At 32.0% G+C, this 26,247-nt stretch overlaps 7 protein-coding genes across 10 annotated transcripts; 5 read left to right on the forward strand and 2 right to left on the reverse strand.

Annotated features, from left to right (window-relative positions):
- Positions 1-55: 55 nt before the first annotated feature.
- Positions 56-7,278, reverse strand: Rpii215 (RNA polymerase II subunit RpII215). The gene is made up of 9 exons (XM_076307152.1): positions 7,128-7,278; positions 6,162-6,431; positions 3,418-6,079; positions 3,131-3,336; positions 2,393-3,052; positions 1,924-2,312; positions 1,690-1,808; positions 1,411-1,599; positions 56-1,328 (listed from the first exon to the last, which is right to left on the reverse strand). Exons 1-9 carry the CDS (start codon positions 7,203-7,205, stop codon positions 196-198), a joined length of 5,706 nt encoding a protein of 1,901 aa, XP_076163267.1. The 5' UTR covers positions 7,206-7,278; the 3' UTR covers positions 56-195.
- A 376-nt stretch (positions 7,279-7,654) lies between these two features.
- LOC143144298 (pre-mRNA-splicing factor RBM22) lies at positions 7,655-9,295 on the forward strand. The gene is made up of 4 exons (XM_076306577.1): positions 7,655-7,726; positions 7,793-7,852; positions 7,932-7,985; positions 8,080-9,295. The coding sequence occupies exons 2-4, from the start codon at positions 7,799-7,801 to the stop codon at positions 9,205-9,207; spliced, it is 1,236 nt and encodes a 411-aa protein (XP_076162692.1). The 5' UTR covers positions 7,655-7,726; positions 7,793-7,798; the 3' UTR covers positions 9,208-9,295.
- A 320-nt stretch (positions 9,296-9,615) lies between these two features.
- On the forward strand, positions 9,616-14,653 carry Tm9sf3 (transmembrane 9 superfamily protein member 3). Its single transcript, XM_076307165.1, has 10 exons — positions 9,616-9,899; positions 10,252-10,447; positions 10,530-10,652; positions 10,734-10,978; positions 11,074-11,313; positions 11,391-11,675; positions 11,754-11,962; positions 12,041-12,187; positions 12,265-12,348; positions 12,430-14,653. The coding sequence occupies exons 1-10, from the start codon at positions 9,813-9,815 to the stop codon at positions 12,572-12,574; spliced, it is 1,761 nt and encodes a 586-aa protein (XP_076163280.1). The 5' UTR covers positions 9,616-9,812; the 3' UTR covers positions 12,575-14,653.
- A 1,148-nt stretch (positions 14,654-15,801) lies between these two features.
- On the forward strand, positions 15,802-17,361 carry LOC143144348 (stress-associated endoplasmic reticulum protein 2-like). Its single transcript, XM_076306668.1, has 3 exons — positions 15,802-16,095; positions 16,530-16,602; positions 16,692-17,361. Exons 1-3 carry the CDS (start codon positions 16,012-16,014, stop codon positions 16,727-16,729), a joined length of 195 nt encoding a protein of 64 aa, XP_076162783.1. The 5' UTR covers positions 15,802-16,011; the 3' UTR covers positions 16,730-17,361.
- Positions 17,362-17,972: 611 nt separating this feature from the next.
- LOC143144041 (uncharacterized) lies at positions 17,973-19,374 on the forward strand. Its single transcript, XM_076306031.1, has 5 exons — positions 17,973-18,157; positions 18,267-18,517; positions 18,572-18,767; positions 18,872-18,967; positions 19,032-19,374. Exons 1-5 carry the CDS (start codon positions 18,109-18,111, stop codon positions 19,160-19,162), a joined length of 723 nt encoding a protein of 240 aa, XP_076162146.1. The 5' UTR covers positions 17,973-18,108; the 3' UTR covers positions 19,163-19,374.
- A 76-nt stretch (positions 19,375-19,450) lies between these two features.
- LOC143144043 (putative malate dehydrogenase 1B) lies at positions 19,451-22,334 on the forward strand. Its single transcript, XM_076306032.1, is given in 6 exon segments — positions 19,451-19,611; positions 19,669-19,948; positions 20,022-20,262; positions 20,376-20,665; positions 20,752-20,939; positions 21,015-22,334. Coding segments are annotated over 6 exon segments (1,542 nt in total). The 5' UTR covers positions 19,451-19,464; the 3' UTR covers positions 21,411-22,334.
- Positions 22,109-25,636, reverse strand: Eif2beta (eukaryotic translation initiation factor 2 subunit beta). 4 transcript variants are annotated; one of them, XM_076306028.1, is made up of 7 exons: positions 25,425-25,636; positions 24,541-24,801; positions 24,301-24,458; positions 24,193-24,224; positions 23,476-23,660; positions 23,107-23,391; positions 22,109-23,019 (listed from the first exon to the last, which is right to left on the reverse strand). In XM_076306028.1, exons 1-7 carry the CDS (start codon positions 25,440-25,442, stop codon positions 22,975-22,977), a joined length of 984 nt encoding a protein of 327 aa, XP_076162143.1. In that variant the 5' UTR covers positions 25,443-25,636; the 3' UTR covers positions 22,109-22,974. The 4 variants fall into 4 exon arrangements, with proteins under 4 accessions (XP_076162143.1, XP_076162142.1, XP_076162145.1 ...); XM_076306027.1 differs by having other exon boundaries at positions 23,476-23,663; XM_076306030.1 differs by lacking the exon at positions 24,193-24,224 and having other exon boundaries at positions 24,302-24,458; positions 25,425-25,635.
- Positions 25,637-26,247: the final 611 nt, after the last annotated feature.

Raw genomic sequence — 26,247 nt, forward strand, 5'->3', positions numbered from 1 at the left:
TCCTCCAACCTACGGTCATATAGGTGACAAATATGACAATTATAAAAATTGTGCATAAATTTATATACTAAATATATATTTACGGGCTTAGAACATTCAAAATCGCAGCAGCGGTAATTACAACTTATCGCACTTATACCTAATCCATAATAAATGTTTAACATTAAAGATCCATACAGATATACGTAATACTTCTTAATCGTCTGTCTCGTAGGCTGGCGACGCCGGTGAGTAGGTAGGACTCGTCGGCGAGTATCCAGGCACTGGTGGAGAATACGTTGGACTCGTTGGCGAATAACTAGGACTGGTCGGTGTGTACGTGGGACTGGTGGGAGAGTACTTCGTACTTGACGGTGAGTACTGAGGACTCGTGGGCGAATACGTTGGACTAGTGGGAGAGTAGTTTGGACTACTGGGCGAGTATCTTGTGCTCCCCGAAGCTGTGTGTTGGGGTGAACTTGGCGAGTATGATGGACTCGTCGGTGAATAGGTTGGACTCGTAGGTGAATACGTTGGACTGGCTGGTGTGTACTGTGGCGAGGTTCCAGCAAAGGATGGTGATGTAGGCGAGTAGCTTGGACTTGTTGGGGAATATTTTGGACTACTCGGTGAATAACTGGGACTAGCAGGTGAATATTGTGGTGAACTCGGTGAGTAACTGGGACTCGTAGGAGAGTAAGATGGCGAGGGTGGTGTATACTTTGGTGAACTGGGAGAGTAGCTTGGGCTCGTTGGCGAGTAACTAGGACTCGTTGGCGAATAACTTGGCGATGTTGGTGAGTACGAAGGACTTGGTGAATAGCTCGGCGAGGTTGGTGAATAACTGGGACTCGTTGGCGAGTAGCTAGGCGACGTTGGCGAGTACGATGGACTCGGTGAATAACTCGGTGACGTTGGTGAGTAACTAGGCGACGTTGGAGAATAACTGGGACTCGTTGGTGAATAGCTTGGTGATGTTGTGTAACTTGGTGACGTCGGCGAATAACTTGGCGATGTAGGCGAATACCTAGGCGATGTTGGAGAGTAATTCGGACTTGTCGGCGAGTAATTTGGACTGGTGGGCGAGTAAGTCGGACTCGTGGGTGAGTAGTTAGGACTCGACGGTGTCATACTCGGCGATGTTGGCAAATAGGCGGGAGATGTAGGTGAATAACTGGGTGAAGCACCACCCGCTGGTGACATGGGGTATGGACTCATACTGGGTCCTGGACTTCCTGGACTTCCCGGTTGTGGTGAATACGCAGAATATGCGGGTGAAAGTCCTGAAGCATCCGATGCTCCTGATGGCGAGAAGCATGCACCTCCTGGTGTCATACCACTACCCAGTGCTATGAAAAAAATTGTGTTCATTACTATTATGTTACTGAAAGAATTTTATTATTATTATAATATTATACAGCATGTTCATACCAGGTGACATGCTAGAAGCGCCATAGCCAGGAGTAGCGCCCATCCAAGGTGTCATTTGAGGACTCATACTTGGTGTAGCGACGCTACCAAAGAACATTCCAGCGCTTCCCATCATACCAGCTCCTACTGCCATGGGTATTTCAATACCAGCTTTACATTTCTCGGCGTCCAATAACAAATCAAAACATCCTGAAGGATAATATTAAGTACACATGTTAACTTAATTAAATTGGTAATCTGTTTACTAAATTCAAATATACCAAATGATGGAAACAATACCTGTTCCTATGCGTGGCAGTTGTCCCATAATAATGTTTTCGGATACTCCTCTCATTGGATCAACTTCTGCATGAGATGCTGCATCCAATAAGACGTCTACTGTTTCTTCAAAAGAACATCTAAATCGAGATTAAAGATTATATATCAAATTATATGTAATATAATAGTATTATATACAATATTCCAATAATTAAAGTGTAGGTATATTACATTTTTGATTTTCTAATAACTTACCTCATAAGGGCGCCAGTGTCCTGTCTGTTAATTCCATGACGAGTTATAGCCATTAAGTGTCCTTTGGCAGTCATCACGTCACAAAGCAAAGCAAGGTGACGGTAATTTACGTAAAGACCATAGAATTGCAATACAGCGTTCATTTCTTTTTCTACTGATTTTCTCACAGCTTCAATACCTAACACTTGGAATATTTCACAAATATCGTTACTGAACGTCCGAACAGGGTCTACGTCTCTTTCACTTAGTACTTTCATTAAACTTGTTCCGTCCGTTTCCAATAACCATTCTGCTATTGCTTTGAATTCACCAGTTTCTGTGATAACGATGCGCTTCTTAGAATCAGTTTGTGGTAAATGCATATATACTTTCCCTATGGCTTCGATACCCTACAACAATTAAACGATATTTGTAAATACAATGAATCTCGTATTTGTCATATCTTGTAATTAAATTAATTAATGCATACTTGTAACGTCATGTCACTCAGCATATTCGCCTCGATACATCGAAGGAACATATCGTCTTCCATTTTATCTACAGTCTCTTCCACGGTGTCTTGGAATTTGTTATCGTCGCTATTCATAATCCTAATTCGTAACACTAATTTTTCGGCATTATCGTCATTAAAAATGCAGTTCAAATCGTCTCCAAAACCAGCGTTAATCTTTTCTGCGATTTGTTCCATAGTTAACTTTTTGTCAGTCATTCTTTTTCGATCTAACTCAATACGAAGTAACCACGGTGATATTTTAGTCGGATCGAAATCAGGCATTTCGTAATAAACATTAACAAATTCTTGATCTTCTGCTATTACAGTATTCTGTGGATCTGGATCGTAATAAATTGCGGTATTTGCCGTAACCTTTCTTAATGTAGTATGTTCCAGTCGACAAAGTACATTTTTTGCTTTCTCTGCGTCCCTTGCCGCAGCTCCTGTCAAGAACACTGTCAATGATGGAGCCTTCGGTTTCTTACTGATGTTTATAATTTCTTTTAGCCTAGGTACACCGAGAGTTACGTTCTTCGATGATACACCGGCAAAGTGGAAAGTGTTCAGGGTCATCTGAGTGGCAGGTTCACCAAGTGATTGAGCAGCCAAAGCACCTACCATCTCACCAGGTGATACCTAAAATATACATTTTAAAAATAGTATGTCTAACAGTTTTATACTTAAACTGATACATATAATTTATCCTCTACAAACCTGTGCTTGTTGGAATCTTGTTTCAATTTCTCCAATAAGCCATTCAAAAGCTTCACTAGATAATCTAAATTCTTCAGAAACACATTTTGTACATAAAGTAGATCTCACTAAACATTGGAATAATAGTGTGGCGTTTTCATTTGCCTGTTTGCTGAGTCTATCATCACCAGCCACAATGATACATTTCTCCAGGAGATCCTTTACACCTGTAAACCAAAATTTTTAGTATAGACCCTACTGATAATATCAATTATTTATATTTTTAATGAAATTATAGTTTTGTTCACCTTGTATAACCCTCATTGGACTAAGATCAGTGGGTGCTCGTTTATTAATGTGGAAAATCTTTTGCACATTCCAAATCATTCTTTGCAAATTACATGGTAATACAACTTTTGATTCACCACTGGGGAATATCTCTCTGAGCACTGCACGATCCTTATTCAATTGTTCCCATTCCCTTTCTAGTTCAGAAATCACTTCACCAGATCCCATCATTTCTCTGACAATATCTTCATTGAAGATGCGACGAAGATAGCGTTCGTTCGTTGGATCGAACTTAAATTTCTTTTCAAATGCTTTGTTGCTTAACTTAATAGTAGGTAAATTTTGGAATTCGACAGTTTCACCACATAAACCGTCCTCACCATAACGTAACTGAATCAGTTGTCCCACAGAGTTTCTAACTGTTCCATCATAATGTACCATTACAGATTCCATAGCCTTTATCAAACGACGCTGAATGTATCCAGTTTCTGCAGTTTTTACGGCAGTATCAATAAGACCCTCACGACCTCCCATAGCGTGAAAATAAAACTCGGATGGAGTCAAACCGGCAAGGTACGAGTTCTCGACGAATCCTCTGGACTCAGGACCATAATCGTCTTTGATGAAATGCGGTAGTGTTCTTTTACGGAAACCAAACGGAATACGTTTACCTTCGACGTTCTGTTGACCCACACAAGCAATAACCTGAGAAATGTTAATATTGGATCCCTTTGATCCTGATACTACCATAGCCTTTAGATTATTATATTCGGTTAAAGATTTCTTAGCAGAACCACCAGTTTTGTCACGAGCGTCGTTCAAAATCCTATTTACTTGATTTTCGAAAGTCTGCCTCAAAGTGTTACCAGGAGTGGGTTCCAGCTCCATATTGTGAGCTTTTTGAATGACCTCTATTACATCCTCTTTGGCCTTTTTGATTGCTTTTTGAATCTCTAAATAAGTCTGTGGATCAGCAATAGTATCTCCAATACCAATGGAGTGACCTTCTAGCAATAACCAATTATTAATCACAGTCTGAATATTTCCGTAAAACCGTCCGCAAACTTCGTGTCCCAATTCCAACATACAAATATGAAGAAGAGAACCTGCAGATGTACCCAAAGTCTTTTTACAAAGTATACCCATGACAAGTTCTCCATGTTCTACCATGACTTTGGTGTCACCAGGAGATATCCACTTGTATGGACCATCGTCTTCTTCATCTGGATGTGTGCTGTGAGTTCTTATCATATTTACGTTGCCCGGTATAATCAATGAGAAAATTTGTTTACCAGTCCACAAAGGCTTTGGTTTCAATATACACGGCTGAGGCATTTTGCCGTCCCAACTAGGTAAGAACATAAGAATGTTCATCATTTGTTCTTTTTCTATGAATACGTCCCTTTTTGTCATTTTTCTTACAGCAGTAAGCGTATCCTGTACAATACCCATAACGGGTTTATTTGCTTGTGGTGTAATAATCTGACGCGGTGTTACGTGAATATTTTCTACTTCTGCACGAGTCTCCATCGATTGCGGAACGTGCAAGTTCATTTCGTCACCGTCAAAATCGGCGTTATAAGGTGACGTACAGCTAAGATTCATACGGAATGTACTCCATGGTAGAACTTTTACTCTGTGACCCATCATACTCATCTTGTGTAGAGTTGGTTGACGATTGAAAATTACTAAATCGCCATCGCGAATGTGTCGCTCTACTCTGTAACCGCATTGTAGGTGCAGATCAGATGGTTTCGGATGAAATCTCAAATCGATTCTCTCTCCATTGTCTCTAACAATGTATTTAGCACCTGGATACTGTGAGTTCCCGCGTCTAACGAGTTCTTGCATTTTGTCAATATTAAAAGGTGTCACAATTTCAGGGAATGTTAAATTTTGGGCAATACTTCGAGGCACACCTACTTGATCAATTCGCAAATTGGGATCTGGTGTAATGACAGTACGAGCTGAAAAGTCAACACGTTTACCCATCAAATTTCCTCTTATTCTTCCTTCTTTTCCTTTCAGTCTTGCTTTTATAGCCTTTAATGGTTTTCCTGATTTCTGCATTGCTCTTGGCATTCCAGGCATATCATTGTCAACTAGTGTTGCTACATGAAATTGTAACATTTTTATATTCTCTGATATAACATGTGCTGCTGCTCCAGCTTGTTCATTTCTAATCAATTCATTGTTTGCTTTTATAATATCTGCAAGTTTGTGCGTCAAATCATCCTGATTTTTTGCAGAACCATACATAATAACTGCTGGTCTAACTGACAGAGGTGGAACAGGTAAAACAGTTACCACCATCCAATCTGGTCGAGCAAATTTTGGGTCCATACCAAGAATAAATGATTCTTCATCTGTAATATGTTTTAAAATTTCCCATGCTCTTTCAGCAGTGAGTGCTATTTTCTTTTCTTGTGAATCTTCATTTACGTGTTTCCATTCTGCAGTAACATCTAGACCAGATCTCCTAAGATTAGGTTGATATCTACCACAACCACCATGTCCTGGTTTTCTATCTGTAGGTTGTTGTTCTGGACTTTCTTTGTTAATATCCATTTCATCACCACCCTCACAAATATTTTTACTTTTACACAAATCGTAGACAAATGTGAGACGCTTACGTGGCTGACCTTTAGTTTTCATGACAATTTCTTTAATTTTTGGGTTATGCTACGATTAAAAAAGTAATATTAGAAAATTAATAACAAAGCATTAAAATATATAATAAGTGGATTGGTAATTTTTTACTTACTGGACTAACAAGCAGTTTTGAGCAATAGAAACATACACATCTTAAAATTTTTATTGTTTTTGTTATAAAACCAACATGAAAAACTGGTTTGGCCAAATCTATGTGACCAAAATGTCCTGGACATTCTGTCATGTTACCGGCACATGTTTGGCACCGAGAATTTCTATCAATGACACCTTGCCTTGGGTCCATAAGTCCGCCAAGTTTTGGACGGCCACCTTCCATAGTTTCTGGAAAGCGAATGCCGCCATCTGTGACGGACATACGACGCTGCACAAAACATTGTATAAAGTTACATATAACTGATAATTGAAAATAATGTAAGTACAAAATAAATATATTAATCATAAATATTTAGAACTATTTATTTCTGATCATAACATCTGTAACGTAAATAAAATGTACATGTAGGTGTATAATTATAAGGAATAATAGGGCATCAAAAATAGTAAAGAAATGCAGCAATTATATATTTATTATCATAGTTCAATAATATTTTCGTTTATTATCAAAATTATATGATAATTGTACACAAACATATAGACTTATACTGAATTTGGTCATTTTTATTCTTCGTTAATATTTAATCAAACGTGATAACACTGTAAAGGGGGATTCCATATTCTTTGAATCTTTATTAAAAAATTAATCATAAGTATGTAGTTAATGGAAACAAAACTAAATCGTATTATAGACGATATTCACATTAAACGTTAGCAATTGTATAATAAATAATTCTTATTGCATGTATTTTATAATTCTGAATTATGTTTTCCCGCAATTATCAAATGATACAAACAAGAAGTACTCATCGAAAATCAACACGCGCGTCTGTTTGGAAGTAACATCCAATGCCTTCTCACGCAATAAGGTCTCACAAAATGTCGACTGGTGATGAAATAGTTTTGCACATCGCGATGAAAAGTATATTTCGGGTGATCACTTGTTTACAAGTAACGAACTTACTATTTCATCGGGAGAAAGAATGCCAAATTGGACCCTTTTCACGGTTCGCAGAGGCGCTTTGGAGTCGGACGTGGCCATTTTACAACGAGCACGTACAGCTTCTCCCGCGGCCTTCTGCGTCGCGACTCCCTCTAACCGATCTTTCCCGATGGAAGCATCTCCCACCCCTGACAGTTCCATTCGTTGCTAATTACTATCTTGCCTACCCTACCTATGCATGTGTTCCTAAATACATTAAACATTAGTGTCAAGTAAAATTTCCATTATTTGATTTATTATTGCTGAAAAAAATAAAGTAACTAATCATAAAGAACAATCGAGAAATAATATAAGAATGTAAATAAGAGTATGTTTAATTTGTTCGTTATTAAAATACGAATGAATCTCTGTATGGATCATAACGTTACAATGTTCTCATGAAAAACGCAATGACATTTTTTTTATAATCTGATTGGCTAAAGCGACTATATCGTAATTGGTAAAGTAGAAGATCTAACACTTGGTCTGTGTTGCCATCTGTTGTCGTAGAGTAATAGACATCAATGTCCACCCGTGTTGTTGATTAATGATTGATTCTATTTACGATCTTCGTCAATGATGTACGTATCTCGTATCGCTTTGTTGTGACTTGTAACGCGAATGTAAAACTTTTATGTATTTTATAGCTTAAAATGGCCACATCAAAAACGACAAACACGTACAATAGACAGAATTGGGAAGATGCTGTAAGTATTACCGAGTTTTTAACATGATATTGAAATAATTGAAATAGAATATTTGTTAACGCACTGCGCTTCATTTTAGGAATTTCCAATACTATGTCAAACTTGTTTAGGCGATAATCCATATATTCGAATGGTAAGTTAATTATATGAAAATTTATGCCAAAGATTATGATTTTTAAGAAGTGTATTTATTGGTCTTAATGATAAATTATTATTTAATTTTATAGACAAAGGAAAGATATGGAAAAGAATGTAAAATTTGTATGCGTCCATTCACGGTATTCAGATGGTGTCCTGGTGCAAGGATGCGTTTTAAAAAGACTGAAGTATGTCAGACTTGTAGTCGTTTAAAAAATGTATGCCAAACATGTTTACTCGATTTAGAATATGGATTACCAATTCAAGTACGCGATGCAGCATTAAAAATTAAAGATGATTTGCCCAGATCGGATGTAAACAAAGAGTATTATGTACAAAACATAGATAGTGAAATTGGTAAAATAGATGCAACATCACCAGCAGGTGCTGTTGGTAAATCTGCAGCAGCCAGTGATTTATTGATGAAACTGGCAAGAACGAGTCCTTATTACAAAAGGAATAGACCACACATTTGTTCCTTCTGGGTTAAGGGAGAATGTAAAAGAGGAGAAGAATGCCCATATCGTCATGAGAAACCCACTGATCCTGATGATCCATTGGCCGATCAGAATATCAAGGATCGTTACTATGGAGTAAATGATCCTGTTGCTGACAAATTAATGCGTAGAGCTGCAGCTATGCCCAAGCTAGATCCACCAGAAGATAAATCTATCACAACTCTATATATTGGCAATTTAGGAGATGTCTTAACAGAAAAACAATTACGTGATCATTTTTATCAGTATGGAGAAATACGTTCAGTAACAATGGTTCCTCGTCAGCAGTGTGCCTTTATTCAATACACACAAAGAAGTGCTGCTGAAGCTGCAGCAGAAAGGACATTTAATAAATTGATATTGGGAGGAAGAAGATTAACTATTAAATGGGGACGTTCACAAGGAAGACAAACTGTGTCTGCAGCTGAGGCAACTAGAGAGATTTTAGAACCTGTACCAGGTTTACCAGGTGCTCTACCACCACCACCTGAAAGCATGGGAAATAACTTCTTCAATTTACAAACTACTCCTGGCATGATACCACCAATGATGATTCCTCCTCCACCAGTTGCTCCCCAATTTATGTTTCCACCACAAATGGCAGCTGCTGCTGCAACGCCAATATTCCCACCAGGGACAACTCCAATACATTATCCAAGTCAAGATCCATCAAGAATGGGTGCATCTCAAGGTATAGGAAAACCTTGGCCTGAAGAATAATTAAAATAATATTTAACTTTTCATTAAGCGTAATTATGACGAAAGAATCTGTAAAAAATAAATATGTCTTTGACTTTCTTTTAAACTATTTGTACTCAAAAACTAGTAATTTTCCTAATTCATTTTATCAATTACGTAAGAGTTTAATAGAAAATTATAAGCAAATATGATTTATTTAATTTTATTAGTTTATTGCATAGAAATCTCAGAAAACAATACGTATGGGAAGATTTAAATTATTCAGCCGTAACATGTGTATGTATATATGTATAATTTTTTTAACAGACGAAATCACGTGGTTGATTAAGGCAGCTGTATCGCACTAAAAAGTCGCCAATTTCGATAAGAACCTTAAGAAAATCGATGGAGGCGCCACCTGATGTGATAGTAAGTAAACATCCTCAACAGCTAGCGCGTATTAGCGGTTACTGTGAGTGTCATCGTTGCATTTTAATACGTGTCCGCTGGTGTCTGCCTGGCCTGTCCGTCCGGTGTTTCTGCTACGTTGGTCGTGTTCCGTGAATCTATGGAGTGTTTGTATTGTCGGATATCATTGAATTTCTGTCTATAGTAGCATAAGGCGCCTAGCGCGCCTTCCCGTCACGATGAACATGTGTCGGGTTCGATTGTTATTCCACTTTATGGCGCTTAGCCTACTCCCCTTTGCCCGTCCCGACGAGCACACTCACGTCGTAAGTATTCTGAATTGACATATTTTTGAAATGTCAAAGTTACATGTACATCGTAGGCACGTCTTTGTCGGCTTTACAATACGTACCTTGTATTTTTTATGATCGCAATTTGTTCTTTTGTTACCTTTCTATCGTGGGTTAATATGTAATCACGAATTTGTATGTTTAATTTAAACTATTCTTGAAATAAAAGATTTTCAATTGCTCGTTAAAATGCAACAATGTATTTTTTAACAGAAGAGTTTTCCATATACATGAGTTTAGAACCAATACTTACAATAATACATCATACATCTTAATTATAATTTGTCACATATATTAAGAATATACTAACAACAATTTCTTTTATTAGTATGATGACAATGACGAAGTGGTACTATGGATGAGCACAGTTGGACCATATCATAATCGCCAAGAAACTTATTCATATTATTCGTTACCTTTTTGTATGGGCACAAAAGACGTCATTAATCATTATCACGAAACCTTTTCTGAGGCACTGCAAGGCATCGAACTCAAATTCAGTGGCTTGGAAATTGAATTTAAGGGTACTTCCTAATTTTAATAATTATCATTGAGTAATGATTAAATGTTTATATATGTTCTAATGACATTCTGATATATTTACAGCCGATGTTGTAAAAATGGAATATTGCCAGATAAGATTAACTGAAGAGAGTGAAAAAGCTTTTATATATGCAGTGAAGAATCAATATTGGTATAAGATGTATATGGATGACCTACCAATTTGGGGTAAACGATAATGTTGATTTCATTTTCTTTAGCACTTTATTACTATATTAATTGATATTATTTTTTAATGTTACTCATTAGGAGTTGTGGGAGAACCAGAAGAAAATAATGGGGTTGTATCTTATTACATTTGGACACATAAAAAATTTGATATAGGATACAATGGGAAGCAAATAGTTGATGTAAATTTAACAAGTGAAAATAAAGTGAAATTAGCGCAAGGTGCAGCCATTTCTTTTAGTTATGAAGTTAATTGGAAAAAGAGTAATGTTAAGTTCGAAGATAGATTCGACAAATATTTGGATCCTAACTTTTTCCAACACAGAGTAAGCATTATGTTGTGTTACTTGAAAAATGTTAGTCAAAAATTTAGAGACTAATATCTAAATCTCACAATAAATATTGTTCTTTTTTCTCTTAGATTCATTGGTTCAGTATCTTTAATAGTTTCATGATGGTAATATTCCTAGTTGGACTTGTTTCAATGATTTTAATGCGTACCTTAAGAAAAGATTATGCAAGATACAGTAGGGATGAAGAAATGGATGATATGGAACGAGATTTAGGCGATGAATATGGGTGGAAACAAGTTCATGGGGATGTATTTAGACCAGCTAGTCATGCAATGGTTTTTTCAGCTTTTATAGGTGCAGGCTATCAGGTAATAAATTTAACAATTAGATATTTATGTTTCGTACAACGATTAGAATAATATCTTAATAGTTTATTTCATTTTAGGTCACAGTTGTTGTACTTAGCGTTATCATTTTTGCTATCCTTGGAGAACTTTATACGGAAAGAGGATCAATGCTATCTACAGCAATTTTTGTGTATGCTGCTACATCACCTATAAACGGTTATGCTGGAGGAGGCTTATATGCTCGTATGGGCGGACGCATTTGGATCAAACAGATGATACTCAGTGCCTTTATGTTACCTCTTATCGTCTGCGGCACTGCATTTTTCATTAACTTTATCGCGATGTATTATCATGCTAGCCGCGCTATACCTTTTGGCTCTATGGTGAGTGTTATTAAATTTTGATCTTAATTTTTAAATATATATATTTTTTTGACACAACAAAAATTGTTTTATTTATAGGTGGCAGTTACATGTATTTGTATATTTGTTATATTACCATTAACATTGGTTGGAACCATATTGGGTCGCAATTTAGCTGGAACACCGGACGCACCGTGTAGGGTTAATGCAGTACCTCGACCTATACCTGAAAAAAAATGGTTTATGGAACCACTGATCATTATAATGCTTGGTGGTATATTGCCTTTTGGATCAATATTCATTGAAATGTAAGTTTCATCATTTAGACAGTGAAACATTATGGACCAAATAAATTTATATATATATATATATTTTTTTTTTTTCAGGTACTTTATTTTTACCTCATTTTGGGCATATAAAATCTATTATGTTTACGGTTTCATGTTATTAGTATTCGTTATTCTAATGATAGTAACCGTTTGTGTTACTATCGTATGTACATACTTTTTGCTAAACGCTGAAGATTATCGATGGTAAAAATTGTCTAGTTATTAATTAAGAATATTGTTAAATAACATTTTTGTATTCTACATTTTCTTTCTTATTACAGGCAGTGGACAAGTTTCTTAGCTGCGGCTTCAACTGCTGGATATGTCTACATATATTCCTTCTATTATTTCTTCTTTAAAACTAAGTACGTTTACTATATTTACTGCATTTGATTACAAAAAATATAAATTCATTATGAATGTAATTACTTTAAAATTTTTTTCAGGATGTATGGTCTCTTCCAAACAGCATTTTATTTCGGTTACATGGCATTATTTAGTCTTGCCCTGGGCATAATGTGTGGAACAGTTGGTTACGTCGGTACTAATGCATTTGTACGGAAGATTTATTCCACAGTTAAAATAGACTAAAGCACAATTCTAGTGTAATGTCTAAGCCGTGGATTAAAAATATGAAAGCGTACAGAGTAATGCCTGCTGCTCCTCATGAAGTAGGACTCTTCTTCTTCCGGTAGTTTTAATTATTTACACCGATCACAACGCGCAAATACATCCCATAAAATGAAACCTCTAAATCAACTGAACCTTGATACGTTCTAATATTAATAGAACGAATATCGAAGAAATATTTCTATCTGTTATATTTAACAATTGACCGACAGATACTCACTGCGCATTGATAAAATATCATAACAATACTTTTAATTTAAATGGATGTTTAATTTATTTGTCAATACATAGTATTTGAAGCTGAGTCCTACGGCAGATGTGTGCATCATTGAAACAAGCTGTTTGCCAATTCAGACAGTCACGTATATTATTCGTCCCATGAGTCACAGTTCCATATTATATAAAACGCAGGTTCCAATGATTACGCAACTTTAGGATCACTATTTTACTTACGACAACTAACTATATAATATTGCTCAATTTCGCTGAATATTGATAAAGAAATTGCCAATTTCTTTCAGTACATAAATTCGTATGTAGAAATACAATAGCAAATTCTAAGATCAGAAACATTTTAGAAGTTTATGTATACTTGATATTGACACTTAATACGTTTCTTGATGCCACAAATTCTAAAAATTTTTATTAACTAATAATATTTTAAAACACTAGTAAATATCAACAATTCATTGGAAATTTGAAAGCATAAAAGTTAAAATTATCAAAAAAAAAATGGAAAAGAAATATAAGTTGTATGTAAATTGTACACTATAATTTTTAAAAACAATTTATGCAAAATGTGAATATTTTAATTAGTGCTACTAGAACAGTGCCTAAGTTGTGTGACTCTAGACTGGAATTTTAGTCATATAAAGAACGATGCTCTGTTATCGACGATTAATAACATTAATTTTTAGATAAGCTAGATGTTAGATCGAAGTAAGAACGTGAACATAAGAAATTTTTTTACCATTGGGTTCGTACTATACACCACAAACGTTTCGTTCGTGTGGATTTCCTTTGTTACAAATTGTGAGTGCATTGATAAAATGTAAAGTATTGTGAGTCTATATCCAGGGATAAAATGATTCTTTTGATAGCAATCCTCTTCATGGAGATAAATGTCTAAGTATGCATTAATCTCTGCTAAAGGATTAAGAATAAAACGAAGGGGATTGGAATTTGGGAATCACAGTGAATGTGTAACCCTGATGGTACTGTCGTACGACGAATATCAGTGAGGACATTCGAATGAAAATACGGTTTGTTGTTAGTCGTAGCAGTTCTAAGAAATATAAAATTTCTACGTACAAGTTTATTATCTTTTATTAGTGCATCGACCCTGATACTAATTATTAAATTTCATTTAATTATTTTATGTATATACTTTCAGTAATTTTGAAGACTGTCATTCTTAATGCATTTTTTACGTTATTTTACAACAGATCCGAATTTATCTATTTATTAACCGTTTGAGTCTCAAGCAGCGCGATCGCGCTATTCAGATTTAATGTCGAGAAAACCCAGCACATTTTGGGCATTGTCGACAACTGACGGTGCGTCACCGACTGTCGAAGTTGCGCGCTCAGATTTACTGACGCAATTACATCACACAGCTCCTTCTTTTAATGTAAATAATACATTTTACAATAGGTACAATAATATAATAATAGAACGATCACAATTTTGAAAGTGTCACCGCACGTTATCCAGTTTAGATTTATTTTTCAACGGATGTTAAGTTCGATATTTCTTTCGATTGGTCCACATGGTATGCATTCAAGAACATCTTTATATTTAAACTTGCAATCGAACGCTACGTGTTCACTATTAAAATTACAGATAGAAGATAGAAATTGAAATTATCTGATAATTTTGTATTATATAAAATATTTCGATTGGATCAAGTATTCAGTTGCTAGTGTTACTCTTGTGACGGAGGGTCGTCCATCGGTACGTAGAACGCCAACAATTGTTCTTTGTACATAATCTCAAAGAATATCATCAAGGTCGGCTTTTCAATAAAGATTTGTCAAAATATGTTTTAGCATTTTTTATATCTCGCACATATTTGTGCAATTTAAAGAAAAATCCGTTTAATTACTCGTAACATGTTTCAAATGTGTTACCTATACAGGGAGATCAACGTCCACGTTCAATTCGCAATTAAACTATAACTAGAATATCTGTGTCATTGTTGAATATTCGTCATTGCAATATCTAAGAATATATTTTGAAAAATGTTTTCTTTTTATATATGTATTTGTCTGTTTTTCCGTAATTAAAATTAATACAGTATAATAATAAAACGGTAAAACTATTGAGATACGTACATCTATTTCGAACTTCAATAATGAAAGTTCCTTTTCTAGTAACTTTGAATATATTTCTTCAAATTGGTGTAGTACACTTTTGTCTCGATTATTGTTTCACATTTTAGGAAGCTACAACGAATAATTTCTACAAAGGTATGATCATTATACAATAGTCAGTTTCCTGATATTCTCGTGGCTCGATCTTTAGTGGCATAACAATAAACTTTAAAAATTAATTTTGAATATTTTTCATATCACCACATTGAGTAGTCGCATTGGTCATTCGTAAGCTACATTTTATTTTCCGCTCAAATCGTGTTGATAATTTTCAATAAGAAATAGTATTACGAAATATTTGATATTATTTAACTGGTATATAATTACCATATATAGTGAAATCATTATATCGCGAACCATTAATAATGGTGGTGAAAAAACAATTATTTTTTTAGCTTTATAGATATAAATTACATCTTATAAACATACAATAAATGCAATAACGGAGATTATCTCTGACTAAGATAATTTAAATGAAAAGTAGTGCAATCATTTGTTGAAAATAATTATCTTCGTGTACAGAATTTTTTTTTCTGTAATCAGTTTTCATAGCTACACAAATTTTATAAAAAAAATTACAGGTACATTTCGACTATTCGTGTTATAAAGTAGGAAAGTACTATGTTGTTCAACATTGTGCCGCGTAAATCGTTTGCACGTTATTAAACATTTTTTAAATATTGAACTATTATATAAAAGTGATATAATATGACAAAATTATAATATTATATGTATGTTGTTGCTTTATGTAATTTTACGAAAAATTGCATAGTTACTAAGTTGATTTAAATGGTGCCAGTGTGGCACTAAAAGCTGTTCTGTCGTATAATGTGAGTTATTCACGTGTCAAAGCGCACACGTCGACGCAGGCAAGAGCCAAGCGCGTTTGGACGTACACACCTGTTCACCGCTTCGAAAACTTTACATATTGAAGTTCAATTACAGTGACAAGAGTAGTATTTTGATCATTGATCAATTTCTTTCAAACTTTCTTTACATACCATCGGTGATTGAGAAGCAGTAAAAATGGCACCGAAACAGAGAATGCGCATCGCTAACGAAAAAGCTACGAAAAATATTATGCTTCGTGGAAACGTTCCAAAGTCGTCGGTAAGCTATTTGATTTACTCTTTGATAAAGCTTGTTTAATTAATTATTGCCCAAATGGAATAACCAAAAGATATAAATTGTATAAAAATAAGCAGCTGTCAATATTTAGATTTGAGGTTATAAATTGCGTTACCTATACGTTTTAATCACGTACTACGTGACATTTATGACAGTATTATCATATTGTATTTCTCAGTTATATTGCAATGCATGTAGTTTTAAAAGAACTTTATAAATATTTGCAAAGCATTTGTCACTTACTAGTTTTAAATGTTATGGTTTAATAGAATTATATTTGTACCATATGTAATGCAACCATACAATAATTTTAAAATTAGTTTTTTAATAATTATGAGTATTCCATGTATAGTATTTAAATTATATGTATAAGATAAAAACTAGAAGTAAATGACACTTAAATTTATATATTGTAGAAACCGCAAGATGATGGATCTCCAGTTGGGCCTTGTCTACTAGCACTTTTCCTTTTTGTTGTTTGTGGTTCTGGTAAGTTTTACTATAATAGTTGTTTGTTATTTTCTTTAATTTATATACAATTTATTTTGAGTATTTAAGTGGAATTATTTAACTTTCAGCTGTATTTCAAATAATTCAGAGTATTAGAATGGCTTAAGAAAAATTACAAGCATGGAGTTAAGAACATGTTGCTGTTACTGTTAACAAGAAAAACTGTCTGCAATGTATTGGTATACAAGCGAGATTAACAGACTGTTTTATTGCATATTTGTAAAAATGTAGGCATTGTAATGCTGTTGATACAAACTGAATTCAGAGTTTCACTAAATATTCTTTTCCATTTGCAACTCAAGGGATTTATTTATGAAAATTTAGCATTTATAAACATTTTTACTTAATTGCATTATGTTTGATTGTATCGATGAAAGAAGATAACATTTAATACATTTTATTTAAAAATTTTCAATGATTTTGATTTTGTCAGTTTGCAATAATTTTCATGTAGATTTCCATAAAAAGTGTGAATTCTTTCATCGATATATATATAGTAAATAATTGTATATACATATAATCAATTTATCGTATCGATTCATTAATCAAAGCATTCCACTCTAAGCAGTTGGTAGCTTTTGGTTGCTATGTATTTTAGAGACCTTAAGAACACAATAGGTCCTTATACATGTAAAAATATATACTATACATAATGTTAATGTAATTTATCCTAATGAAATATTTGCTACTGACAATTCATTGTCTCTTTTAATAAATTATATTATGAGTAAATATTAATTATGTGATTTTTATTGTTACTCCCATTGGAAATAATTATTTTAATAATTATTAAATTATTTAACCCCAACTAAAATATTTTATGCGTGAAACAAAAGCCGCGTATTCATTAACATTTAATGAACATTTGCAAACGTTTTCTGAATGAATCTTAAATTCTGTAGAAATGTGAAGTTCACACGAACAAAATACTTTCGTGAACATTCGCCCATATTCTTTTAGCCGCGTATTCACCGACTGCACAGAATATTCATGAATATTATCGACTCTAAAATATTTGATCTATATCAGTATTTCAAAGGAAACTTGTTCACATTCATGCGGAATTGAACATTATTCAAATACGTTTTATTTATATTTACAAATTAACTAAATATTATTTATGAATAATCAATAATATTTTACTTGAATACTTTTTATTCGAATAAATGTTATTTAACAATATTAATAGCATTATTAATTATCAATAAATACAAAGAAATCAATATACGTAATATGTAACAATAATAAAGTATCGTCTATCTATTCAACATAATTTATGTCCAAATTTTAGTACTTTTAGGTATCAGTGTAGCCAATAAAGTTTCTCTAGATTGAGTAAATATTCGGTTGCTGTTTAAATTAAACAAAGTTTGTGATAAAATAGAAGAGGTGATTGTTATTTTGCAAATCAAAGTTTGAATGATATCAACTAATTTTATTTTATGCCAAAATACTTATTAAATATTTTAAAAGGATTTTAAGAAAATGGCTGGAATATTTAATTTATTTGGCGGAATATCAAATCACGACAAAGGTATAAGTATCAGCTCTTGGAGGTTAAATCCTTCTTATAAATATATGCTTATAATATTATTTTAAACAATAAAAATAAAAAACAAAATTTGGCCAAACCACACTTATAGATCAGGTTGTGAAACCCTTATCAAGATCAAAAACTTCTCTGGGAGTAAATGGGACTTCTATAAAAACTTTAAGTCAATCAAAATCAAAAGGATTGTCAATTAGATCTAACTCTGATTCAAATGTATCTGCTACTGTGTGTCTAAATAATCAAGATGTATTCAATAAGAAACAAGAATGTTTGAAGCAAAAACTGACACAATTGGATAGGAATGGCTGTTCATCATCACTTCGAAAAGAACTTACAGCAAAGGTATAAACATTTAATAATTTATTGTAAATAAAATATAACATAATTTTCTTACAGAAACTAAATGAACATCCTAATAAAATAAAAGATTTATCTCCAAGAAAAGTAATATTTAATCCAAAAACTGTAAAATTACAGAAGATATCTGATGATTATATTTTTAAAAAACCATTATCACCAAAAAAATTGATTACAAAGTCATATCCTGAGCCAGAGAATCTGGCACCATATTATGATATGCAATATGAATTTGGTACGATCGAATAAAATATTAGGAATTATAAAATATTAATGTTTTTAAAGAAAATAAAAGAATTTAAAGTTTCTTTGCAAAATGTGTACAATTTATTCTTACAGATCATATTTACACAAAAACTATGGAGAATAAACTTAAAGAATTGTCTATGAAGAAAAATGAAGTGTTAACATACGAAGATGAAGAATTTGAATCAGGTATCAGATTTGATGGATGAATAATATATATATAAGTAATTTTTTAATTTGATTTTTTATTTAGATCCAGAACCATTTAAACTTGAATTATCAAAATTATGTATATTATTTGAATTATTTGAAGAAGAGTATGAGAAATGCTGTACTCCTGATTTACCAGAAATATCAGATGATGATGATGATGACAGATTCTAATGTCTATACTATGACTATTTAACTTAAAATTACCTTTAGATTTCTTATAAATTATAAAAAATATTAATTTAAATTACAGTATTATGTTCAAATTGATATGTATAGCTAAAATATCATGATAAACATAAATTAAGAAGATGATAAATGACAATGTGCCTAAATAAATATATTTTATTTTTATATATAAATAAATTGTCGCGTATGTGTAATGATATATGCGTTTCTGTTTTATTACTACACATATTTGAAAATTTTCAAACAGATGATAGTTTAATTGTCTTTCAATTGTCAAACATAAAAAAATGTCAGCAGAGCGATGCATGATTGTAATAGCAGGCGTTTTAGAGGACCATGTTTTCAATCATTTAAGTTTTATTGCTGAAAGTTTATCTACAGTATTGCCCAATTTTTACGTTAGAAATGTTTGTAAAAAATCAACTGAGTGGAAAGTAAGTTGAACATCATTCCTTTCACTAATAATATTTGATATAAAACTTACCTTCTAGCTATGGTTGAAGGAGATTTGTGCAAATCATGGATGGTCTCATACTAAATCTCCTTTAATATGGAGAGAAATTGGATTAACTCATACCATTATTTCTTACATTGGAGGTAGCTATCAATTTTGGGAATTATTGCATAAATATTATAAAATTAAATTGCACTTGACTAAGGAAGATATTGATGCTTTAGAAGTGGATTTAATATTTGTAAATAACTACTATCCAACACAAAACTTTGAAAATCGACTAATGTAAGTACATTTATTAAATTTTATTTACATAGGCTCAAGATCTAGAGAATCAAAAGTGTAAGTGTTTAGATGTACAAAAAGAACGTCGTCAAATAATGATAATAGGAGCAGGAAGGTCGATGTGTCAAGACTTGGTATCTGATTTAATACTTACAAAAGAACTCTGGACAACTCATGGAATTCTTATTAATTTATATGATGAACCAGGGTATTTTTTTAAATTAAGAAAAATTTGTAAAGATGCCAAAGGAATTGGTGGGGGTTTAAATGCAGTGAGAATTTTGGACAATATATCTGATGGTTTAAATAATTGTGACATATTGATTTATCTTGATGCATTATCAAGGTGAGTAAGAAAATTAAGTAGTTTAATCAAATTTACTTGTAATATTTATTATTAATTTTCATATTATTTATTACTGTAAAATATTGTTTAATGTCACTACATATATTTTTTAGGGAAGAATTTGAGGGAATAGACAATTGGTTGCAACGAAATTATAAGTCCATAGAAGAATTATCTATACAAATAAATCAATGTGCACCTTTACACATGAAAGTAATTTTCTGTTCAATGGGCCCTACATGCTTTTATGTCAATATTTTGCAAACGCTTGTTACACAATTACCAAAAACAAGTATTGTAGCTGTCAGTTCTCATTATGGATTAGAACTTTTGTATGTGTTTGCTAGTTCATTAGGTTGCACCTTACGAAACTTTGGTTGTCCACCTGTTTGGGGATACTTGGGTTAGTTCATATATTATTATAAACAAATTTAAAACTTTCAATGCTTTATTTTACATATATAATAATTAATTAAATATAATTTATAGGAATTAATCAGTTTATAGATGTTCATCATATAATTATAAAATGTGACATTTATCAACCCAACAAGAGAGCTATAGATTCAAATAAGAACACAACATTACCAATTGGGGTTCAGTATTCAGAATTAAGATGGTTTTTCTATTTAGTGCATGACAAAACAAATCCTTATAAAAAGAATTATCAACGTAGGGTACATATTTATTTATTCTCTGCTTTACTATATATGAAAGAATATAAATTCCTGTACTAATTTGTATGTCTTTAGTCGCTTACTCAATATCAAGTTGGTAGATCAGAAGATTTTCAAAAGTGTAAAGCAATTTGTGATCTTTTGAAATTATGGTATAGCAAGGAAGAATATATTGGAGATGAAATTATATCACTAGGAATTTCTTCCGATGGTAAATGTAAAAACAATAAAAATGTAAGGAAATCTAAGAACACTTTCTTTGTTGTAGGTTCTTTTGGTATTCCAAAGGGATTAGCATTTTCACAACCAGTCTATTTAAAAGTGTTAGAAGATCATTCACGAATATGGGTACCTTTCACAGATTTTCCAATGCCAAACATGCCAATTGAAATATTTCAAAATCTTATAGACACAGCCGTTATTATAAATGAAAAAATGACAAAATTAAAAGGTAAAGATTTTTTAATTTAAATTCTCGACATTAATTCATTTCGTTAGAAGAAAAGAACTTGCAGCTGAAAGTTGTGAAAAAAGAACTTGGCAATGGAGTTGTCTAAGTATTCCAAATATGATTCTTTAAGCTATTTAAATAATTAGGTAACTTAAAATATGCGATCAATTAATTATTATCTAATAATATTGCATAATATTTGATATGTATAAATATTTTTCAAATATGAAACTATAATACTGTAAACTTTGTAAAAATTTTATAATTTTTTTATAACATTAATACACGATCATTGTTATTTTGATTAACATTATCAGGTATTTATTAATTTACTTTTGACACATTTCTTTTATGATACTTACTAAAAGTTTATGGATAATTATGATACAAACTAAATATATTTTTTGATTGAATGTATGTCTATTTTTTAACCAAAAGAATCATTCTTTTATTATATTATTTAAATACATAAATACCACAAATTTATTCAAATTTAACCTATATATTCTAGCTGCCTATTATATAAGTGTGTGTGTGTGTGTGTGTATAAATGATTAAAATTGCATATTCGATGTTATTCGATGTCTGAGCAATTGAAGTGAAAGAAAAACTATGTAACTTATAATGAAATACAAATCCCTAAAAAACGTTATAATTAATTTGAATAAATATGAGTGTTTTTACATTTCTATTGAATGGATCAGAAGAAGAGTGATAATAGAGCTTCTTAAGATAATTTTATTATCTTGTAAATACAATTGAATAAATTAGCTAAGAAAATGATCATTATAATCGTTTGAAAAAATCATTACATGTTACCATGACATTTGTCTAAAAACATATTTATGGGAATAATACTTTTTGCCATACATAATAATGTACTTGAATTTAATATTATAATTTTTTTTTGTATACTGAAAATGATATAACAAATTATTATTACCTGCTTAAATCTATTGTTAACAACTGGTAATCCATACCACTTTCCACTTAATTGATAATTCTTTATACAGGATTTCACGTCACAATGGTAGACAAATGGATGAGCAATGCATTTCGTATTACCGTGCCATTGTTTATATTATTATTATTATTATTATTATTCAAATCATGACTATAAATCAATTATGTATCTTCTTGAAAATGAATACATACCACTCGTCTATTTACTGCAATGGAAAATGCATTAAAATGTCCAATTCAGTTAAATGTTGCAAGACTTTTCATGTGTCTAAGAGTGAATAGTACATTAAAAATTTTTAAATAAAAAATGAACTGAAAATTGTGGAAATTCAAATCGCAAATACTAAAATTTTGCTGAGGAAAATTGTAGGAGAAAATTTGTTAAAACATAATTTTCACATAATTTTTTTTTGCTGTGTAGATGGATGATAAAAAACAGTTATGGATTGCAAATTTCATAATCATTTTTTAAAACTGATGCTCTTTCATGCGAGTAAAAATAGGTGTTTGGATTGCACGTCGTTACAATAGGTATAGTAGAAATAGTATTCTAACACAAAAATCTCTGACAATTTGAAAATTATGCTACAAGATTGATAGGTGAGACATATGAAAATTTTTTTAGGCAGTTTTTGCTCGAATAGCAGCACGTTTCCCTGTGACGGCCTGAAAAATAAATAATATGTTGTTATTATAATACTTGAAAAAGTTAATATTTAAATATTTCTAAAATTTTTAATCATAAACACTTACTTGGAAGCCAGATTTTATGCTAGCTACTGAACATCTTGACCCACAAGTTTCACATTGTAAGAAAAATAATCGCGTATCTTTCTGAAGAATGGTATCTGGTGAACGACAAGTGTGACAGGTAACATATTCTTTAATGTATCTCCTAAGAACATTTTCTATTTGTTTTTGTTGAAAACGACCCTTAATGATAAGTTGATTATTTCCATCAACAGATCCACTAGTTCCTAATTCAGCAAGTAAAAAGTCGAGTAAATGTTTCGGTTGCCTATGAAGTGTTTTACATATCTACAATGAAAAATTATGGTATAAATCAAAAAGAAAGAATTTGTAATTTGTAGTATATAAAATATAAATATCAATAGTACTTACTTCAGTGAAATTAGCAAAAGATGTTTTCTTGGTACCTATACGTACTACTTGAGGAGGACGCATAACAAATTTCTGTTTTTTTCCAGCAACCATATCAGGGTTTTTTTCCCTCATAATGTTGAATACTCTTACCAATAATTCATCATATGTGTAATCTCTATCTGATCCAACCCATAAACTTATTTCTTCTATTAAAAAATATGATATTCATTTAGTGTGTATTTAAGATACAATAAAATTGATGGTAGATCGATGAAAGAGATTTGTAAAGTAATGGAAAACATCCAATAGTTTATTATATATAGATTATTAGTTATGAAATATTATGTTACATATATATCATTTTCATAACATAGAAAAATATAACTGAACAAAATTACCAAAATACTAATTTATTTTGAAATAGAAAAGAAAACAAGATGCAGACATGATTCCTCTGGCACTTTGTTTTCCATTGTTTAAAATGCATGTATAAATACTCTCGATCAATATTTAATGCATACATTGTATTGTTATTGTATGTACTACACTTTAGTAAAATGCAATTTTCATGATAATCATTGTACAATTTTATCAATGGAATAAAATTATTTTTATAGAGTATAGCGTGATATACCACTTTTTCTATTAGAATGAGACTTGTGAAAGTACAGAAATGATGTATATACTTATGACTGTTACTTGATATGTATAGAAAGCAGCAGACATATCCCTTACCATACTCTGCACTTCGCTCAGATTCAGTGCAGCATGTTAACAAATAATGAGTAACATAAAATAATGAGTTACCCGCAACAATTGTATTTTTTTACTATATAATATTTACCATTTTCTTTATCTTCAATTTCTTTACGCTCTTCTTCCGCTACTAGTTCGTCAAGATCTTTCTTTTTCTTTTTCTTCTTTTTAGTTTTTGAGAAGTCCATATCTAAATCAAAGGTATCATCCACAGCAATTTCTTCTGTTTGTTGTTCAATAACATCCTTTTTAAATAATAAAATATAATTGTAGAAATTATGTTTGAATTTTTACATTTGAAAAATTACATCATTTATCATTTTTCACCTCCTTCTTTGTATCTGGTAAAGCTGTATCTAGTTCATCTAAATTAAATGCTTTTTTCTTCTTTTTCTTTTTTCTTCCAAAATTTTCTAAATCCAATGCATCATCATCTTCTGCCAATGCAGGAGGATCTGGCTCCTGGTTTTCTTTGTCACCAGTGGTTTCTGTTGCATCACTAACACTACCACCTTCATTAAATGCAACATCGAGGTCAAAGCTAGTTTTCTTCTTCTTTTTCTTCTTTTTCAAGGTAGGATCAAATACCTAAAAATTTTTATATGATTTATATAATTTAAAATGAATACAAACTGTAATTTATTGATAGACACTGTATCATAATATACAGATGTATTAACTTCATATTGATATCTCATTATATTGTTGTTATTAATTGTGCTAAAAATAGAAAGCTCCTGTAGAATTCAATGGTTGATGCATTTTTGTATTAAAATCCAGCAATAGTTCTCAAAGTTTCACATACAGTAATCTGAATGTTACATCAACTGCACTATAAATTACATCATTCCACAGAATATACGTAAAGTATTACAATACGATACAAAAAATATTAAACTTATAATATAAAGTGGAAAGACGTAAGAATGTAACATGTGTCAGAAGACATTACATTAAACATAAATTTACATTCTCCTGAATACTATCCACATGGTTTTGAGGTTGGAATTTGTAAAGCCGCATTATTTTTATTTAATGATAATTTCGCTGGAAAATATTCCTTTTATGTGGGTGAATACTTTATTTCCGTATCTATAGGTTATATAGTATTGTCAAAAAATCAAAAAGTATGTCAAGATGACCACGCTCCCATGCTTTTCCAATACGACATGGATACCGCTCCAAAGACATTTTCCAATATTTGTACGTACCGAGTCTTCTTCAGTCATTTTGAATATCGCTTTAAATACTTTGGCGTCTACGATAATCTTATCAATTTGCTGAATTTTCTAAACACAGATGAACATTTTAATTACACAGATCCTCGATCTTTTCGTCTCTATCACTTACACAGTGTATTCACGTCTTATTAACGAATATTGCATCAGAAATTCGACTTTTAAGTCCAAAGTGTGATTCACACTCCCAAACAGTGTTCCCAGTGGACCGGGTTTTTTCGCGCATGCGCAACCTCACGATGACAAACAGCAACGTGCATAGTCAATGTTATGGAGAACAAAGTGCAGCGGGCCCTAACAAACATTTCAAGATGAATTTAAGGCCGGGATTTTTTTTTTAAATTCGGAAAATATGTGTCCGAATTCTTCGAGGTATTCTCTTTGAACATTCTTTCCTCCTTTCATTCCTTCATTTATTTTCCAAAAACTTTTAAATAATTTTCTAAAACAGCCAAACAGAGGGCCATACGACACCCGTTTTCACACAATTAAAGCACTGAACTTATGATGTTTCCGACATGAAACATGAAAAAACCCGGTACATCTGAGAACATTGCTTCTAAACCGTTTAGTGAAGTCGATTAAGTTGTATACATTGATAAGCTTTTCTATTGGTCAATCGCATGATACATCAATGGGAACGCGATATAATACATATACAGCACTCGATTTTGTTGACTGATTATTATATATTTTTGAACAAGTTTTAAGTGTTACAGTATTTTTGTCGATTAATGAAAACGAATTTTTCAAATGTTTAACGCCAATATTTAAATATAGAGTTATGTTATTTTCC

Source organism: Ptiloglossa arizonensis, chromosome 3 (assembly GCF_051014685.1).
Source record: "Ptiloglossa arizonensis isolate GNS036 chromosome 3, iyPtiAriz1_principal, whole genome shotgun sequence".
NCBI classification, from domain to species: Eukaryota; Metazoa; Arthropoda; class Insecta; order Hymenoptera; family Colletidae; genus Ptiloglossa; species Ptiloglossa arizonensis.

What these genes read in the sequence shown, in the direction of transcription:
- Rpii215 (XM_076307152.1), bottom strand. Translation starts at nt 7,205, where the DNA reads ATGGCCACGTCCGACTCCAAAGCGCCTCTGCGAACCGTGAAAAGGGTC. An exon ending in TCCAATGAGGGTTATACAAG is followed by an intron (nt 3,337 to 3,417) that starts GTGAACAAAACT and finishes TTTGGTTTACAG; the next exon opens with GTGTAAAGGATCTCCTGGAG. An exon ending in TGAGTGACATGACGTTACAA is followed by an intron (nt 2,313 to 2,392) that starts GTATGCATTAAT and finishes TAATTGTTGTAG; the next exon opens with GGTATCGAAGCCATAGGGAA.
- LOC143144298 (XM_076306577.1), top strand. Translation starts at nt 7,799, where the DNA reads ATGGCCACATCAAAAACGACAAACACGTACAATAGACAGAATTGGGAA. An exon ending in GACAGAATTGGGAAGATGCT is followed by an intron (nt 7,853 to 7,931) that starts GTAAGTATTACC and finishes GCTTCATTTTAG; the next exon opens with GAATTTCCAATACTATGTCA. An exon ending in ATAATCCATATATTCGAATG is followed by an intron (nt 7,986 to 8,079) that starts GTAAGTTAATTA and finishes TTAATTTTATAG; the next exon opens with ACAAAGGAAAGATATGGAAA.
- Tm9sf3 (XM_076307165.1), top strand. Translation starts at nt 9,813, where the DNA reads ATGAACATGTGTCGGGTTCGATTGTTATTCCACTTTATGGCGCTTAGC. An exon ending in TTATAGGTGCAGGCTATCAG is followed by an intron (nt 11,314 to 11,390) that starts GTAATAAATTTA and finishes ATTTCATTTTAG; the next exon opens with GTCACAGTTGTTGTACTTAG. An exon ending in AACGCTGAAGATTATCGATG is followed by an intron (nt 12,188 to 12,264) that starts GTAAAAATTGTC and finishes TTCTTATTACAG; the next exon opens with GCAGTGGACAAGTTTCTTAG.
- LOC143144348 (XM_076306668.1), top strand. Translation starts at nt 16,012, where the DNA reads ATGGCACCGAAACAGAGAATGCGCATCGCTAACGAAAAAGCTACGAAA. An exon ending in GAAACGTTCCAAAGTCGTCG is followed by an intron (nt 16,096 to 16,529) that starts GTAAGCTATTTG and finishes TATATATTGTAG; the next exon opens with AAACCGCAAGATGATGGATC. An exon ending in TTTTGTTGTTTGTGGTTCTG is followed by an intron (nt 16,603 to 16,691) that starts GTAAGTTTTACT and finishes TTTAACTTTCAG; the next exon opens with CTGTATTTCAAATAATTCAG.
- LOC143144041 (XM_076306031.1), top strand. Translation starts at nt 18,109, where the DNA reads ATGGCTGGAATATTTAATTTATTTGGCGGAATATCAAATCACGACAAA. An exon ending in AATATCAAATCACGACAAAG is followed by an intron (nt 18,158 to 18,266) that starts GTATAAGTATCA and finishes CCACACTTATAG; the next exon opens with ATCAGGTTGTGAAACCCTTA. An exon ending in TGATATGCAATATGAATTTG is followed by an intron (nt 18,768 to 18,871) that starts GTACGATCGAAT and finishes TTATTCTTACAG; the next exon opens with ATCATATTTACACAAAAACT.
- Eif2beta (XM_076306027.1), bottom strand. An exon ending in TGAGCGAAGTGCAGAGTATG is followed by an intron (nt 23,664 to 24,192) that starts GTAAGGGATATG and finishes ATTTTTTAATAG; the next exon opens with AAGAAATAAGTTTATGGGTT. An exon ending in GCATAAAATCTGGCTTCCAA is followed by an intron (nt 23,020 to 23,106) that starts GTAAGTGTTTAT and finishes TTTATTTTTCAG; the next exon opens with GCCGTCACAGGGAAACGTGC.